The sequence below is a fragment of the Eriocheir sinensis genome, chromosome 23 (genome assembly GCF_024679095.1).
Source record: "Eriocheir sinensis breed Jianghai 21 chromosome 23, ASM2467909v1, whole genome shotgun sequence".
In the NCBI taxonomy this organism is placed as follows: domain Eukaryota; kingdom Metazoa; phylum Arthropoda; class Malacostraca; order Decapoda; family Varunidae; genus Eriocheir; species Eriocheir sinensis.
In genome coordinates this window covers 11256900-11274552 of record NC_066531.1, presented here as the reverse complement: position 1 = coordinate 11274552, position 17653 = coordinate 11256900, and the positions used below count along the sequence as shown (strand labels likewise).

The following is a 17653-nucleotide window of genomic DNA, read 5'->3' as shown; positions in this document are numbered from 1 at the left end:
CTTTCTGCGCTGGGCTCCTTTACTCTCTCTGTTAATCCCCTAGTTTTATCTGCTCTCGAGTGGTTGTATTTGCTCAGCAACAGGGGATATCGCGTTGGGTTTTGTTGGGTTCCAGGACACGTTGGCGTACACGGGAACGAACGAGCTGATGGACTTGCAAGGGAGGCAGCAGCTAGAGCTGCCCCTCCTAGTGCTGTCCCATGTACAGATATGTTTCCAGAGATTCGCAAGGCAATTCTTGCCAGTTGGCAGGAGAGGTGGAATGCTCGGGGTGCGACTTCCAAAATGGGAGAGATTACCAGGACTGTGTCTCGTCCTTGGTCATACGAGAGTGTCCGTGACCGTCGCTCGTAGACAGCCTTGACCCGTCTTCGGACGGGTCATACGCGTCTAACACATGGTTACCTCATGTTCCGGGGAGTGCAGCCTTATTGTGATGACTGCTTGGTTCCCCTGACCGTGCGGCACTTGCTGGTCGAGTGCCCCAGTTTGGGGGACCTGAATGTGCGATACCTGTCGCAGTGTCGGGGAGAAGACGGATCATTCCGTCTCTCGCTGATGCTGGGAGGGAGATGCCTTTCCCCGGGACATGAGGTACTTCTCTGTATGGAGAAGGCTGGCCTTCTCCATGAATTATGACCGTTTTCTGTGTGATTTGTTTCGTCTCGTTTTGTTTGGCTTTGCTCTTAGTTTACTTTTTTAGGTTCCTCTTTTAGCCCTTTTAGTTTAGATTTTTTTTTTTTTTTTAAAGTTTTTAACACATTGAATGCGGCGCCAAATGACCCTGGCTGTTGCGGCGCCTAATTTAAATCAATCAATCAATCAATCAATCGTGCTGACAGCTCCTCTGATCTTACTAACGACATACGTCATGGGCACTTTGCATTGCTGCAGTGTTATGCTCAGTGAGCTACAAAGGTATGTGAAATTTTCCAAGATATCAATGTTCTTTACACATGCATAAACACACAGAACTTTTTCATCCAGTGAGCTTCCAAACATTTGTATCTTAGTAGTGGCAAAGGTGACCTGCATTTCCAAAGGCTTTGCCTTCTCGTGTAGGGCCTGTAGACCCATTACCAGAGCCTCCAGCAACTTGATAAAGGTTACTGCATCATCGGCAAAGCCAGATCAGTGACCTTGGCATTGCCAACAGATGCTCCACAATGACTTTGCTCCACAACTCTGCCTAATACTCAGTCCATATAAGTGCTGAAAGCAACAGGGGAAAGAGACACCCCAGGCTCGCTTGTGTTTTCAGGAAAGAAAAGTTGGATACTCCCTTCCCCAGCACACATTTCACAGCACACTCTGACTCAGAGTAAAGACCAGTTAATAGAGCAATGATCCTTGAAGGAATCCCACAACGTTGCCGGAGAATGTTTCGCGGTGCACTGAATCAAATGCCTTCTTGAGATCGACTTAGGCTGCAAGCGTCCCTTGTCGAACCTCACGTTGACAGTCCACCAGTTCACGACGGTCAGTTATTGACTTACAAGGCGTAAACCCAGACTGCTCAAGCCTCGTCAACTTCACCAATGCTTGACACTGACCAGTGAAATACCACTGTAGTTGTCACAATCAGGAGGTACTATTGTACCAGATTACAATATTGTAGTTCAAGACCTCATGCAACTCGCGGATCATGCATGGGCTCACCTCCAGATTTGATGAGTTCCATACTGATGTTACAAACACCAGTTACCTTTCCAGACCCAAATCTTGCCACAGCCCCTCTGATTTTCTTCAGAGAGGCTTTTGCCAATGGGTGGATCAACAGTTACTACTACTACTGTTGTTACTTTTTTTTTATTTTTTTTTTTACGTTGTTGCCTATTGCGCCAGTAGGCATCTTCCCGGTGGGGCCTGATGGTCGGCCCAAGGCTTCTTCCAGGTGGGGCCTGATGGTCGGCCCAGCCCGTTCTGGCACAGGCGAGTGTTTATAGTGGCGCCATCTTGCGTTGGTTAGGGGCTGCTCAATTTGAGCATCTGCCGTGAACAACTGCTCAAAGTACTCACTCCAAAGCGCTCTCTACTCATCCATGTCACAAAGGAACACAAAGTAAGAACAAACAACAGCAGACCTGCTGGTCCTTACGAGGTTGTTTGTGACAAGCTACACTAACTATCTAACCAAAGGTGGAAGATGAAGGACAGCAAAGGCGATGACATTTTTGTCACTGACGAAGCAACCAGTTATCTTCGGATATCGCTTGCTTGAGAAAGAGACCGAGAGCAGAGGTTCTTCAGGGCTCAGTAGGCAAGTCAGAGGTCATTTGCACTGAAATGGCCCTCGACGTTCTCAACAAGACTGCTGCCATACCTCTCCTTGTCTCTTCTCAGATTTACATAGATTTACATAGATACCCATACCACATACCCTATCGTCCAGAGCCAGGGGTTCTCAACCTGGGGTTCGCGAACCCCCAGGGGTTCAAAACCAGATTTCAAGGGGTACTTAGATGGCTGACGAAAATTTTTTTTTTAGATAGTTACATCTGCTCAAAGAGAGAGAGAGAGAGAGAGAGAGAGAGAGAGAGAGAGAGAGAGAGAGAGTGTGTGTGTGTGTGACGGAGGGGCGCGCCATATCGTGTCGGTTTAATTTCAAACAGCAACGTGAGTGAGGGTGGGGGACGGTTACGTGGACACTGGACAGTCAGCTCACTCAGCTAGCCAACAGACACTGATGCACATCGTAGTTGTTGCTCCTGTCTCCAACGCCTTTTGTTTGCTTAAATGAGGTTAGTTCGTTTTTTTTAATTTTTTTATTCTGTATTGAATATTCTTTTATCATTGGCAATATTATACATGCATTTCACAGTATACTCGTACGTGTATATAGCTTTGGTTATAAAAAAGTTCCTCTTCTACAATTCCAGATATCGTTATGGCCTCATCAGCGAAGAAACGGCAGTATGATGAAAGCTACATTCAGTATGGATTCACTGCTATCAACAAAAGTGGGATTGAATTTCCAGTGTGTATTATGCCACAAAGTTTTGTCACTGGAGTGCATGAAGCCTAGCTTTCTCAAACGCCATCTAAACAGCTGTCATCCAAGTTTTATAAGCAAGAATGCTGCTTTCTTCAAGCAAAAGGAAGAGGGATTGAAGCGAGCACGCTTCGATCGTTCGGGACATTTCAGGCAACAAAATGAAGCTGGTTTGCGTGCATCCTACATGGTATCACTGAGAATTGCACAAGAAAAGAAACCTCACAACATTGCAGAAAAGTTGATAGTTCCTTGCTGCAAAGATATAATACGTTGTGTTATTGGTTGTGATGCTGAGCAGAAGGTCACATCAGTACCTCTCTCAAATGATACTGTTCATCGACGAATAGTAGATATGTCTGAGGATGTCAAACAACAAGTAATTGCTGAATTAAAGGAAGTCTCTTTAGGAAAATTTGCAATCCAGCTTGACGAGTCGACTGACGTGGCTGCTTGTGCACAACTCCTGGTGTTTGTGCGATACGTCACTGGTCAAGATTTCAAGGAAGAGTTTTTGTTCTGTCATACCTTGAATACGACTACTAGAGGTGAAGACATTTTCAATGAAGTCTCATTGTTTTTTGAGAAAGAAGGACTGTCTTGGAATAATGTATGTGCATGCACAACTGACGGAGCACCAGCAATGCTTGGTCGTCGATCAGGATTTCGAGGAAGAGTGAATCAGGTGAATCCTGAAACCAAGCATCTTCATTGCATGCTTCATAGATATGCCCTGGCATCCAAAACTCTCCCACCTGATTTAAAATTAGTCCTGGATGATGTTGTGCACATGGTAAATGCCATCAAGTCAAGCGCCCTAAATACAAGACTGTTTTCCCTTCTGTGCCAAGAGTTTGGAAGTGATGAAGAAGTGTTGCTCCTTCACACTGAGGTTCGCTGGCTGTCGAGGGGGAATGTGGTATCAAGAGTAGAATCACTAAAGGAGGAGCTCACTGAATTCTTCAAATGTGACAACAAGGCAAAGTCACTTGAGTTCACCAAGAAATTGTCAGACAGCCAGTGGCTTCAGAAGCTGGCCTACCTGAGTTACATATTCTTACGCCTCAACTCATTTAACTTATCCCTCCAAGGCCGTTTTGCCACAGTGAGTGATTTCATGGACAAACTTAGGTCACTGACCATGAAGCTGGAGCTTTGGGAAGGGAAGGTCAAAGATGGAAATCTTAGCATGTTTGAACACCTTGGTGAGGCACTTGATAAAAGTCAAAACACTGGAAAACAAGATGTGATGCAACTTGTGCAATCACATCTAGCTTCTCTGCGGATGGAGCTGCAGTCTTACTTCCCCGAATTGAGTGAATTGGAATCAAAATTGATTAGAAACCCTTTCATTGTGAATGTGCACCTTCTCCCAGATAACATGCAAGAGGAGTTCTTAGAGTTGGTGAACGACTCTGTTGCAAAAGATGCATTTGAAACACTTTCCCTAACCAAGTTCTGGGCTAAAATGAGTGAGATTTACCCTGTTGTATCTAAAGTAGTTCTGAACTCTTTGTTGATGTTCCCTAGTACTTATCTGTGTGAGCAAGGATTTTCAACGCTGTTGAACATGAAAACCAAACATCGATCACGGCTTAATGTGGAACATGACCTACGATTGTGCCTGTCTAATACTGCTCCTCGAATTGAGAAACTTGTTTGTAACAGACAGGCACAGCCTTCACACTGAAGTTCAGTAATGGTTGATAAAGGAAATATTGTTTCATTTCTGCATGTGTAGTATCACTGTAAAATACTTGGAATATTCATGTTTCATCTCAATAAAGTAATAAAAATTTGAATAATTTCATAATATCCTATGTTGTACCATTGTACATTGAGTTAGTTACTAAATTACCATTTTGTTCGATGTCAGATTACCGGGGGGTACTGGTAAATGGTCTTATATCTCAGGGGGTACTTGACGGGAAAAAGGTTGAGAACCCCTGGTCCAGACGATAGTCTGTTTCATTTCATTTGTTAATCAACAGAGCGGGATTTTCCATGGACGTGGTACCTGCGCATTTCTAGTTCGGGAATACGTGAAAATCAACTGTTGTGATAGATATTCAAGCTATTTTTTTCAATAACATATTTGAATGTTTATGTATACAAAAAACACCAGTCATATGCATCGATATATATAGTGTAACATACAAACCCCCATACATTCCCCCAGGGAGGACTCCCCTTCTGGATGCCGACTTAAGAGGTGTCCTGATAACTCCTCGAACCTCCTTTTCAGTTTCTGCAAGATTCGTGGTCTTAGTTCTAACTTCCATTCTGTGGAACACAATCTCTCATCCTCTAAACCTCACCTTCTCTTCCTCACCGAAACACAGGTTTCTGAGGCTACTGACACCAATCTCTACTCTGTTCCCTCCTACTATCTCTATCCTAAATTTCAATGCAAAGCTGGATGTTGCGCCTACGTGCGTATCGACATTACTTGCTCTCGTGACCTTGACTCTTCTGAATTTTCCACCATCTGGCTAAGGCTTCATTGTCATTCTATTACTAAATACATATGTGCTGTTTATCTCTCACCTAACTCTACTAACTTTGTAAAATTCTTTGACTACTTGAACTCTAAAGTGGAGCACATTTTGGCTCACTGTCCCATTGCTGAAATCTCCAGTTTGGAAGATTTCAATGTTCACCACCAGCTTTGGCTTTCATCCTCTTTCACTGAGCAGCCTGGTGAACAAGCCTACAATTTTGCTATCCTCAACAATCTAGAGCAGCTGGTTCAGCACCCTACATGTATTGCCGACCGTCTTGGAGACAGGGCCAACATTCTAGACCTCTTCCTTACCTCTAATCCTTCTGCTTATTCTGTCAAACTGTTTTCTCTGTTGGGCTCCTCCGATCACAACCTTATTTATGTATCCTGTCCTATCGCTCCTGTACATCCTTTGGACCCACCGAAGAGACGATGCTTCTGGTATTTTGCTTCAGCTCGGTGGGACGACCAGAAGATGTACATTTCCGATTTCCCGTGGAATGATTACTGTTTCCAGGAGTGTGTGCGCATCACAGAGGTGATTGTTTCTGGAATGGAGGCCTACATTCCACGTACTTTCTCTACTCTTCATGCTAAAAACCCTTGGTTTAATCACGATTGTTCTCGGGCTATTAAAGACAGAGAGGCAGCTCACAAAAGGTACCAGAGCCTTCGCACTCCTGCTAACCATGATCTTTACATCTCTGTCCGGAATCGTGCCAAATCTATTCTTCGACTTACCAAAACTTCTTTCATCAATAGAAAATGTCAAAACCTTGCTTTTTCCAATTCTTTCCGTGACTTCTCCTCCAATTTCACTTCTTCCTCTTTCCCTCCTTTCCTTAACCCTGACGGCAGCACTACCGTCTAATCTATCTATGAGGCTGAACTCTTCGCTCAAACTTTCTGTAATAGCTCCACCTTTCCTTCGCACAGCCTGTGCCTAAGAAGGGTGACCGTTCCAATCCCTCAAACTACCGCTATATAGCATTACTTCCCTGTCTATCTAAAGCTTTTGAATCAATGCCTGTTATTAAAATTCTCAAGAATGATGTCTTCTATGCCCTCTCTGGCCTCAACTCTCAGAAGGCTTATGGACCTGAAGGAGTGCATCGTATTGTCCTTAAAAACTGTGCTTCTGTGCTTCCCCCTACCAGGTCAAACTCTTTCGTCTCTGCCTATCAACATCTACCTTTCCTTCCTGCTGGAAGTACGCCTGCGTACAGCCTGTGCCTAAGAAGGGTGACCGTTCCAATCCCTCAAACCACCGCCCTATAGCTTTACTTTCTTGTCTATCTAAAGCTTTTGAATCAATCCTTAACCGGAAGATTCAAAAGCATCTATCCACTTCTAACTTTCTATCTGATCACCAGTATGGGTTCCGCAAGGGGCGTTCTACTGGAGATCTTCTTCCTCTCTTAAGTGACTCTTGGTCATCCTCTCTTCGCCATTTCGGTGAAACTTTCTCAGTTGCGCTAGACATATCGAAAGCCTTCGATAGAGTCTGGCACAACTTTTTGCTTTCTAAACTGCCCTCTTTCGGATTATATCCCTCTCTCTCTACCTTTATCTCCAGTTTCCTCTCCGGCCGTTCTATCTCTGCTGTGGTAGACGGTCACTGTTCATCTCCTAACTTATCAACAGTGGTGTTCCACAAGGCTCTGTCCTATCACCCACTCTCTTCCTATTATTTATCAATGATCTTCTTTCTATAACAAACTGTCCTGTCCACTCTTACCCTTACGACTCCACTCTGCATTATTCAACTTCTTTCAACAGAAGGCCCTCTCAACAGGAATTACATGACTCCAGGCTGGAGGCTGCAGCACGCTTAAAGTCTTTAAAAGTAACACTTAAAAAAGGGTAACAACCTCAGTCGGTTCTACACTTACCAACTTGGCGGAACCCAGATGTAGACTCAAGTACGTGGTACTTCGAGAGAGTTCCCTTTTCTCCAGCTCCAAGTGAGAGTTAGCTATCGTGCACTAGTAATGAAGGGTTCACAAAATGACGGTTTTGATCTCTGAAAAACCTATTTTTGGGAACCCGGAATGACTAGTGCACATTCCTTACTTCCCCCCCTCATTCCCCTAAGAAGGTTCCTCCAGTCTCCGTCGAAGCGCACTGAAAGAATGAGGTGTGGGACTGGCGGCATCTTCCTCTACTTGTGCCCAGGTGGCGCTGCTGACGCCGTTCTCGATCGCTTCATTAGACTGTTCCACGTTGGGGTATCTGCCGTTTTTCTCTAGGCTTTATCGCGAGAGCGAGGATCCCTCTCTTATAAAAGCTATCGTCATTCCAGGTTCCTCAAAATAGGTTTTCCGGAGATCACATAAGTCACTCTGGTTATAGGCTTAATAGTTTCCTACCCGTGTTTATGTTGTTTCTGTATACCTGTGTGTGTGTGTGTGTGTGTGTGTGTGTGTGTGTGTAAGGGCAAAAAAAAAAGATCATAATGGAAAAAAATATAGCCCGCTGATCACTGCCCCCATAAAAAGAGTTAGAAGAGTGGCCAAAAAAGAGGTCAATTTCGGAAGGAGAGGCATCCCGATACTCTCCTCCTGAAAGAGTTAAACTCATAAGCAGGAGGAAATACATTTGAAGAAAGATTATTGCAGAGTTTGCCAGTGTAAGGAACGGAGGAGTAGAGATGCTGGTTAACTCGTGCATAAGGGATTTGGACAGTATAGGGATAAGCTTGATTAAAAACTCGTGTGCAGCGGGGCCGCGGGAGTGGGAGAGGTATGCAGTTAGCAAGTTCAAAAGAGCATATAACAGTTTTTAGAAGCTGCTGTGGCACCTGAAGTATGGTGATAGCTCATTTTCTCTTTGGCAGACGTAGAGGTTGGATGTATTGCTCCTCGGCCTCTACTGACGTACCACAAATCACGATGTCCCATAACAGCCAAGGTCAAACACAAAAACGACACTGTGTTCGTTTAGACAAGGCAGACATGTGTCCTATCTTTAAGCAAGTGGATGATCTCCCAGAAAACCAACTTCCTACATACAAAGATGTTCTATCATGTGTTCTGTGGCATAAATATAAACTGCTTGAATCATCAAAGAGTCCTTCAGTTCACATGATATCTAAGTGTGTTGCAGAAAAGATAGTTCACATTTACAGCCAGGAAAACATCCCATAATCAGTCAGAAATGCATTGTTGACAAATTAGAAGCCTATCACAACAAATACAGGAACTTGCTGAAACCTTTCAAAGACCGAAAAAAAAAATGCCCAAGTTATGATCAGAAAGTTAAAGAGTTCATCAGAGATGCTGCTAGATTATTTGAAGTAACAGCTTGCAGGTGCCTTGAATTCCAGTACTGTGCCTGTCCTCGACAGAAAAAAGTCCCCAAAATAGAACAAGAATTTGAAGAGGACCAAATAAATGAACGTAAAATGTTCATTGGAGGAATGGCAAACGAACAACTGAAGCCATTAGGAAAAGAGAAGAAAGAAGAAATCAATATGCTGCAAGACCATCAGCCAGTTACAAGCATCAGGATGTCTTGTTCAAAGTGATACCTCGTCCTCAAATTTGACTGACTCGGCAGATGAATACACCCCTTCCAAGTACCAGCTCCATCATAGAAAACCAAAAGAAGGTGGAGCTGTGGGACAACAATGTAGAAATTAAAAAGAAAAAAAATTAAGAACAAAAACGTCTGTTCTCTTCTTTCCATGAGGTTTGTGACTGGGTTGGAGTGTCCGATCGTGGTGCTGCATTACTATCTAGTGCAATCCTTGAAGATTTAGGGGTTATTACAAAAGAGGATCCTTCCAAAGTCATAGATAGGAACAAAGTACGGAGATCGAGGCAATCAAACGGACAACATTTTACAAAGGAAGCACACGGGAAAGTATAAGTTGCAGGCATCTACTTTGATGGAAGGAAAGAAACTCTTACTACGGAGAAGATTGGAAATAGAGACTATAGGAGAAAGGTAATTGAAGAGCAAATTGCTATAGTGGCTGAACCAGGTTCAGAATATCTAGGCCAGTATTCACCTGCCACTGGTTCTGCAAAGAGTATTGCCACTGAGCTAAAACAGTTTGCTAATAGAAAAGGAATTTCCATGGAAAACGTACTGGCGATTGGATGTGATGGTACAGCTGTAAATACCGGGAATAAATCTGGGGTGATTTGTCAAATCGAGAAAAGCCTTGCTCACCCAGTTCATTGGTTCATCTGTCAGTTCCATGGCAATGAGCTGTCACTACGTCACCTATTTGAAAAACTTGATGGTAAAACAAGTGGGCCACATGGCTTCGCAGGACCAATTGGGAAAAGCAATCTCTAACGGGACTGTTCCTGACACACTGTCAAGGAGAAATTCTGGAAACCTAAACCACTCCATATGGTTCACAACAGCCAATTGGATTCTCCGCCTGTATATTGGTACACAACATCCTACAGAACAACGTAAAACACTTTTTTTTTTCAACAAAGGAGACAGCTCAAGGGCACAAATACAAGAAACAATAATAAAAAAAACCGCTACTCGCTCCTCCTAAAAAAAGAATCGAAAGAGGTGGCCTAAAGAGTGGTCAATTTCGGGAGGAGAGGTGTCCTGATACCCTCCTCTTGAAAGAGTTCAAGTCGTAGGCAGGAGGAAATACAGATGAAGGAAGGCTGTTCCAGAGTCTACCAGCGCGAGGGATGAAACAGTGAAGATGTTGGTTAACTCTTGCATAAGGGGTTTGAACAGTATAGGGATGAGCATGAGTAGAAAGTCGTGTGCAGCGGGGCCGTGGAAGGGGGGGGAGGCATGCAGTTAGCAAGTTCAGAAGAGCAGTCAACGTGAAAATAGCGATAGAAGATAGAAAGAGAGGCAACTTTAAGAGGTAGAAGACTATCAGTAGGAGGAGGAGAGCTGATGAGACGAAGAGCTTTAGACTCCACTCTGTCCAGAAGAACTGTGTGAATGGAGCCCCCCCCACACGTGAGATGCATACTCCTTACGAGGGCGGACAAGGCCCCTTTATATGGATAGCAACTGTGCGGGGGAGAAGGACTGTCGGAGACGATACAGAACGCCCAACCTCGAGGAAGCTGATTTAGCGAGAGAGAAGATATGAAGTTTCCAGTTGAGATTTTGAGTTAAGGATAGACCGAGGATATCTAGTGTTGAAGAAGGTGACAGCTGAGTGTTGTCGATGAATAGGGGATAGGTGTTTGGAAGATTGTTACGAGCTGATAGGTGGATAAATTGAGTTTATGAGGCATTGAAGGACACAAGGTTCCTTCTACCCCAATCGGAAATGATAGCAAAGTCTGAGGTTAAGCGTTCTGCAGCCTCCAGTCTGGAGTCGTGTACTTCCTGTTGGGATGGCCTTCTATTGAAAGAAGTTGAATAATGCAAAGTGGAGTCGTCGGCGTATGAGTGGACAGGACAGTTTGTTGTGGAAAGAAGTTCATTAATGAATAACAGGAAGAAAGTGGGTGATAGGACAGAGCCCTGTGGAACACCACTGTTGATAGGTTTAGGGGAAGAACAGTGACCGTCTACCACAGCAGAGATAGAACGGCCGGAAAGGAAACTGGAGATAAAGGAACAGAATCCGAAAGAGGGCAGATTAGAAAGCAAAGACATGTGCCAGACTCTATCGAAGGCTTTCGATATGTCTAGCACAACTGAGAAAGTTTCAACGAAACGGCTAAGAGAGGATGACCATGAGTCAGTTAATAGAGCAAGAAGATCGGCAGTAGAACGCCCCTTGCAGAACCCATACTGGAGATCAGAATGATAGAAGGTTAGAAGTGTAAAGGTGTTTTTGAATATTCCAGTTAAGGATTGATTCAAAAGCTTGAGATAGACAGGAAAGTAAAGCTATAGGACGGTAGTTTAAGGGATTGGAGCGGTGTGCCTTCTTAGGCACAGGCTGTACAAAGGCATACTTCCGGCAGGAAGGAAAGGTAGATGTTGATAGGCAGAGACGAAAGAGTTTGTCAGCCCGGAAGCACAGTTTTTATGGACAATAGGAGGCACTCCATCAAGTCCATAAGCCTTCTGAGAGGTGAGGCTAGAAAGGACACATAAAACATCATTATGAAGAAACATAATAACAGGCATAAAGGAGTCAGAGGGGGGAATGAGTAGGAGGAATATGCCCAGAATCGTCAAGGGTGAAGTTGTTACAGAAAGTTTGAGCGAAGAGTTCTGCATTAGAGACAGATGAGACGGCAGTGCTGCCGTCAAAGTTAAGGAGAGGAGGGAAAGAGGAAAAAGTGAAATTGGAAGAGATATTTTTGGCTAGATGCCAGAAGTCACGGGGATAATTAGGAGAAGCAAGGTGTTGACATTTTCTATTTATAAAAGAAGTTTTGGTAAGTCGGAGAATAGATTTGGCACGATTCCGCACTGAAATGTATAGATCAAAGTTAGTGGGAGTTCGAAGGTTCTGGAACCTTTTGTGAGCTGCTTTAGAGATAGATGAGACGGAAGTGTTTCCGTCAAGGTTAAGGAGAGGAGGGAAAGAGTATAAAGTGAAATTGGTGTAGATATTTTTGGCTAGGTGACAGAAGTCACGGGAAGAATTAGATAAAGCAAGGTGTTGACATTTTCTGTTGATGAAAGAGGTTTTGGTAAGTTGGAGAATAGATTTGGCACGATTCCGAGCTGAAATGTAAAGATTGTGATTAGTAGGAGTGCAAAGGCTCTGGAACCTTTTGTGAGCTGCCTGTCTATCTTTAATAGCACGAGAACAAGCATGGTTAAACCAAGGCTTTTTAGCATGAGGAGTAGAGAAAGAACGTGGAATGTATGCCTCCATTCCAGAGACAATCACCTCTGTGATGCGCTGGGCACACACAGAGGGGTCTCTCTCCTGGGAGCAGTAATCATTCAACGGGAAATCGGAAAAGTACTTCCTCAGGACGTCCCACCGAGCTGAGGCAAAATGCCAGAAGCATCGCCTCTTTGGTGGGTCCAGAGGAAGAACAGGAGCGATATGACAAGATACAGAAATAAGGTCGTGATCGGAGGAGCCCAACGGAGAGAACAGTTTGACAGAGTAAGCAGACGGGTTAGAGGTAAGGAAGAGGTCTAGTATGTTGGGCGTGTCTCCAAGACGGTAGGGAATACGTGCAGGGTGCTGAACCAACTGCTCTAGGTCGTTGAGGAGAGCAAAGTTGTAGACTTATACACCAGGCTGGTCAGTGAAAGAGGATGAAAGCCAAAGCTGGTGGTGAACATTGAAATCTCCCAAGATGGAGATTTCAGTGAAGGGAGAGTAGGTCAAGATGTGCTCCACTTTAGAGTTCAAGTAGTCAAAGAATTTTACATAGTTAGTAGAGTTGGGTGAGAGATAAACAGCACAGATGTATTTAGTAATAGTATGACAATGAAGTCTTAGCCAGATGGTGGAAAATTCAGAAGAGCCAAGGTCGTGGACACGAAAGCAAGTGATGTCTTTGCGCACGTAGACGCAGCATCCAGCTTTGGATTGATATTTAGGATAGAGATAGTAGGAGGGAACAGAGTAGAGATTGCTGTCAGTAGCCTCAGAGACCTGTGTTTCGGTGAGGAAGAGAAGGTGAGGTTTAGAGGAGGAGAGATGGTGGTCCACAGAATGAAAATTATGTATTCTAGATATCATGAAAATATGAAATAGAAACATATACAAGAAGTCATTGTGGTTAATGCTGTCTATATGTTTGTCAACAAATGATGAGCGATGGACCGACGGAGTGGATCATCCGTGTCGAGCGGCCGCTGTTTCGCTGACGTCATTTTGAGGTCATTATTAACGTCGACGGATCCGTCAAAACGGAATAGTGGGAACCTCGCCTTACTCATTTCCCTCACCTCCTTCCTTTCCCTCCATCCCCTCCTTTCCTCCCTTATTTTTTATCTCCCTCACCTTCCTTTACTAACACCCTTCTCACCCTCTTATCAACTCCCTTACACCTTACCTCCCTCCATCCCCTCCTTTCCTCTCTCATTCTCTCTCTCCTCCCTTTCACTCCATCCCCCTCCTTTCTCTCCCTCTCCCCTCCCTTCTCTTTCATCCTCTCTCCTCCTTTACTCTTTATCTCCCTCTCCTTCCTTTTCCTCCTCTCCTCCCTTCCCAGTTCCCACTTCCCTATTCCCTTACATTCTCTCCCTCTCCTCCCTTACTCTTTCTCAGTCACGTTGTTTTGTTTAGAAGTGAGCCGAGTACCGCACCCCGCCGGCCACCGTCCCCCCTTGACCCGCTCTATTGTTATATATTTCCATTATTTCTATTTCCCTTCCTTCTGTTTCTTCTATTCCTTCTTTCTTCTTCTTTATTCTTCTGTAATTCTCTCCTTTCTCCTTTTGTCTTTGATCTTCTTCCTTTTCTCCTTTATCACAATTATCATATTACTGTTACTGTAATTATTATTATTATTATTATTATTATTATTATTATTATTATTATTATAATTATTATTATTATCATAATTATTATCTCTCTCATATATAAGAAAAAAACTATTAAAACAAACACAAAAAACACGATCTCTATCTGTGGAAAAGGATTATAATTGGTTTCATGCACTTAATTAATATTCCTTCCTTTACTGTTTTCTGTTATCATATAACGAATCTTATCATTTCCTCCACTGCATGAATATTGCACACATGTTTCTTGTATTAACTGAAAATCACACAGTATGCGCTAACCACTCTTGCAGGAAAGCTGTTACAGTGGCGGACGACTCAATTCGAGGAAGGAAGGAGGGGGAGGGAGGGAGGGGGCGGGAGAGCAATTTATTATTTTCTTTATTCTTTGTTCCATATCTCATAATAGAAGGGTGTCGATCCAGTGCAGATGCAGCTAACAGATGTGGAGTAAAGGACCTGCATGGAAACAGTGCTCAGAAGGGAAAGACTCCGATGGTTTAGACATGTAAAGAGAGCAGGGGAGGACACAGTGCTGGGAGTTCTGGAGAGAATGGTAAGATAGGGTGTCCGGTGCAGATGTAGCTCACAGATGTGGAGTAGAGGACCTGGAAACAGTTTCTTTTTTCCTTTTTTACATGTGACCTAAAGCGCCGGTAGGCTTTTTTTATTAGGGGCCTGATGGTGGGCCCGAGCCCGTTATGGCGCAGACAATTGTTTATAGTGGCGCAATTATTATTGGCTCATGCTGCCCCCCGGAGATCATTCTTGATTTCACTTGCATAGCTTCTTCTAGAGTCCGGGTTGGTGGGTAGTCTTCAGGACAGCATGTGGGTAGTCTTAGGCCCTTCGGCGGTGACTGAATAATCCCAGGTGGTTAGCGGCGGATTCGAACCCTCATCATCATCAACCCTGCGAATGCGGGGCCGGCACGCTAACCACTCCGCCACCACCTCAGAAACATGGAAACATGGAAATGCAGGCAACATAAAGCCTATTGACTCATTACGAGGTTGCCGGCTTTGGTGATTTAATCTGCTCGACAGGCACTTGGGGCCTGGGGAGCAGATGAAAGCACCTCGACATTGACGAGCAGATAAAAACACCTCGATATTGAGGAGCAGATGAAAGCACCTCGATATTGAGGAGCAGATGAAAGCACCTCAATATTCAGTTTACTCCCGACGCAGCGAAGTGAAGGTCGATTCTATATTTGAAGGAGTTGATAGTATTCGCATTTACTACTTCTGAAGGAAGATTGTTCCAGTGACGGATGACTCGGTTTGAAAAGAAACTCCTTCCGATGGGAAAGACTCCGATGGTTTGGACATGTGAAGAGAGCAGGGGAGGATACAGTGCTGGGAGGTTTGGAGAGATTGGCAAGACAGGGTGCGCAGTGCAGATGTAACTAACAGATGTGGAGTAGAGGACCTGGAAACAGTGCTCAGAAGGGAAATACTCCGAAGATTTGGACATGTGAAGGGAGCAGGGGAGGATACAGTGCTGGGAGTTGTGGAGAGATTAGCAAGACAGGGTATCTAGTGCAGCTAGATGTGGCTAACAGATGTGGAGTAGAGAACCTGGAAACAGTGCTCAGAAGGGAGACTCCTATAGTTCGGACATGTGAAAAGCAGGGGAGGATACAGTGCTGGGAGTTTTGGAGAGATTGAAAGTAAAAGGAAGGAGACCAGTTGGTAGACCTAGGAAAACGTGGGGAAGGTGTATACAGGAAGACTTGGCAGTGATGGGATTGGATGAGCATCAGGCAGAAGACAGAGCAGAATAGAGGAGACCCATAAAGCGTCCAACCGCTCAGGAAGAGTGAAAACGGACGTTAAACGAAATTATGATGATGATGATATCTCATAATAGAAGAAGAAAATAAGAGAACTAAGAACATTATTTTCAGTAACTTCCTCTGCATTGCGCCACGTAGGGCTACAGCAGACGCTTTTAAAATTAGGAACAGCAGACGCTTTTAAAATTAGGAACAGCAGAAGCTTTTAAAATTAGGAACAGCAGACGCATTATACATTAGGAACAGCAGACGCATTTAAAATTAGGAAGAGTAATCACTTAAATTAACTTGAGAAACAAACAAAGATTAACATGATTCTGAGGGGAAGTAGGCACCCGTTTATTATATATATACATGTCTGTACATCATCAAGACCCCAAGACCCAGACCAAGCATTCCTAAACGTATACTATAGTAGCAGCACATGAGTCTGAGGTCTTCGTTATCGTGTTCTGGCAACTTGCCATTACACATGCACACACACATACAGCTACATAATCAGCGACCTTATTTTTTTTTTACAACAGAGGAGTGGCCGAAAGATAGAGAAGAGCTGTGTGGGTGGAGCCCCCCACACGTGCGATGCATACTCCATACGAGGGCGGACAAGGCCCTTGTATATGGATAGCAGCGGTGCGGGGCAGAAGAACTGGAGGAGACGATACAGAACGCCCAACCTCGAGGAAGCTGATTTAGTGAGAGAAGAGATGAGAAGTTTCCAGTTAAGATTTTGAGTTAAGGATAGACCGAGGATATTTAGTTCTGAAGAATTATAAGGTGACAGCTGAGTGTAGTTGAATAATAGGGGATAGGTGTTTGGAAGATTGTGTCGAGTTGAAAGGTGGATAAATTGGGTTTTTGAGGCATTGAAGGACACAAAAACCCAAAGGTTCCTTTTATCCCAATCGGAGATGATAGCAAGGTCTGAGGTTAAGGATTCTGCAGCCTCAGTCTTATAAACTAAAACAGATTTTTACGACAATTTCAATAATATGATTAATACTGACGTGCCCTATGCGTAGACTATCATATAACATCGTAGACGCCATGACGCCAGGTTGCCAGAGCGCGATAATTCACCTCAGTCTCGGGTGCCGCGACGAAACCAAGGCTGTTACACAGAGACGGCCTTGGCACAGCACAACTATAACTCCTCCTCCTCATCTCTCTCCTTTCCTTTCCCTCCTCTTCCTCCTCACTCAGGCTTAGTGATGCGGAAGACGAAGACGAGACCCTCCTTGTCACAGAAATAGTTTGGGACGATGCGCCGCTCCACCTGAAGGAATTATGACCATCATTTCAAATACGTGACTTTCTCCCCCTGGCCAGCTCCTGACCATCTCCTTATACCAGAGTGTCGTGACAGGCGCCCATACAGTGAACAGCCCCGCCAGACAGAAACCTTGATTAGAGTAAATGTTTTCTTGTACCAATGTTGCCAGATAGTTGTACTCAGCCTCTTATATATTTACCAACTTCCGACCCCAAAACTGTCTCCTGGGGATCAATAACTAGATTCATTTATATCTATCGTTAAAATAGTGAATTCCTGATGTTTCTTGGCAATAGTTAGGTGTCAAAAAATGGTAAATACTATGCTCTGAGTACGATAATCTGGCAACGGTGATCCCTACCTTCTTCCACTTCCCGTCCGCCTCCAGCTGGTCCATGTAAGGCTCCAGCTTGTCCTTGTAGGAAGGTACGGTTTGTAGGTACTCATGGCGCATCACGATGATCACGAAGCCTCCTGGAGTGCCGGAGAGGAGGAAATCAGTTAATCATTGGGGCATACGCTAGGGGGCGCGTCATCTAGCCTACCCTAGGAAGACCACCTCAAGGTTTACTCCAGGCAAATCTGAAGTCTCTATGTAGGCTCTTTCCCATCCTAAACGGCGCCTAAGTTCGCCTGTTTGAAAAGCCTCTCGTAAAAGTTGTTGGGATTACCATGAACTGTTTTGCGATCCTATAGTGATGGTTCTACACGTCAGTC

At 44.3% G+C, this 17653-nt stretch overlaps 1 protein-coding gene across 1 annotated transcript in view; it reads right to left on the bottom strand.

The window, feature by feature from the left end:
- Positions 1 to 15990: 15990 nt before the first annotated feature.
- Positions 15991 to 17653, bottom strand: part of LOC127002476 (demethylmenaquinone methyltransferase-like) — a 111959-nt gene continuing 110296 nt past the window's right edge. Inside the window, exons 6-7 of the mRNA XM_050868470.1 lie at positions 17298 to 17410; positions 15991 to 16939 (exon numbers count right to left, since the gene is read on the bottom strand). Coding sequence (XP_050724427.1) covers positions 16859 to 16939; positions 17298 to 17410 — 194 coding nt within the window. The 3' untranslated portion in view covers positions 15991 to 16858. The remainder of the gene's footprint in view (positions 16940 to 17297; positions 17411 to 17653) is intronic.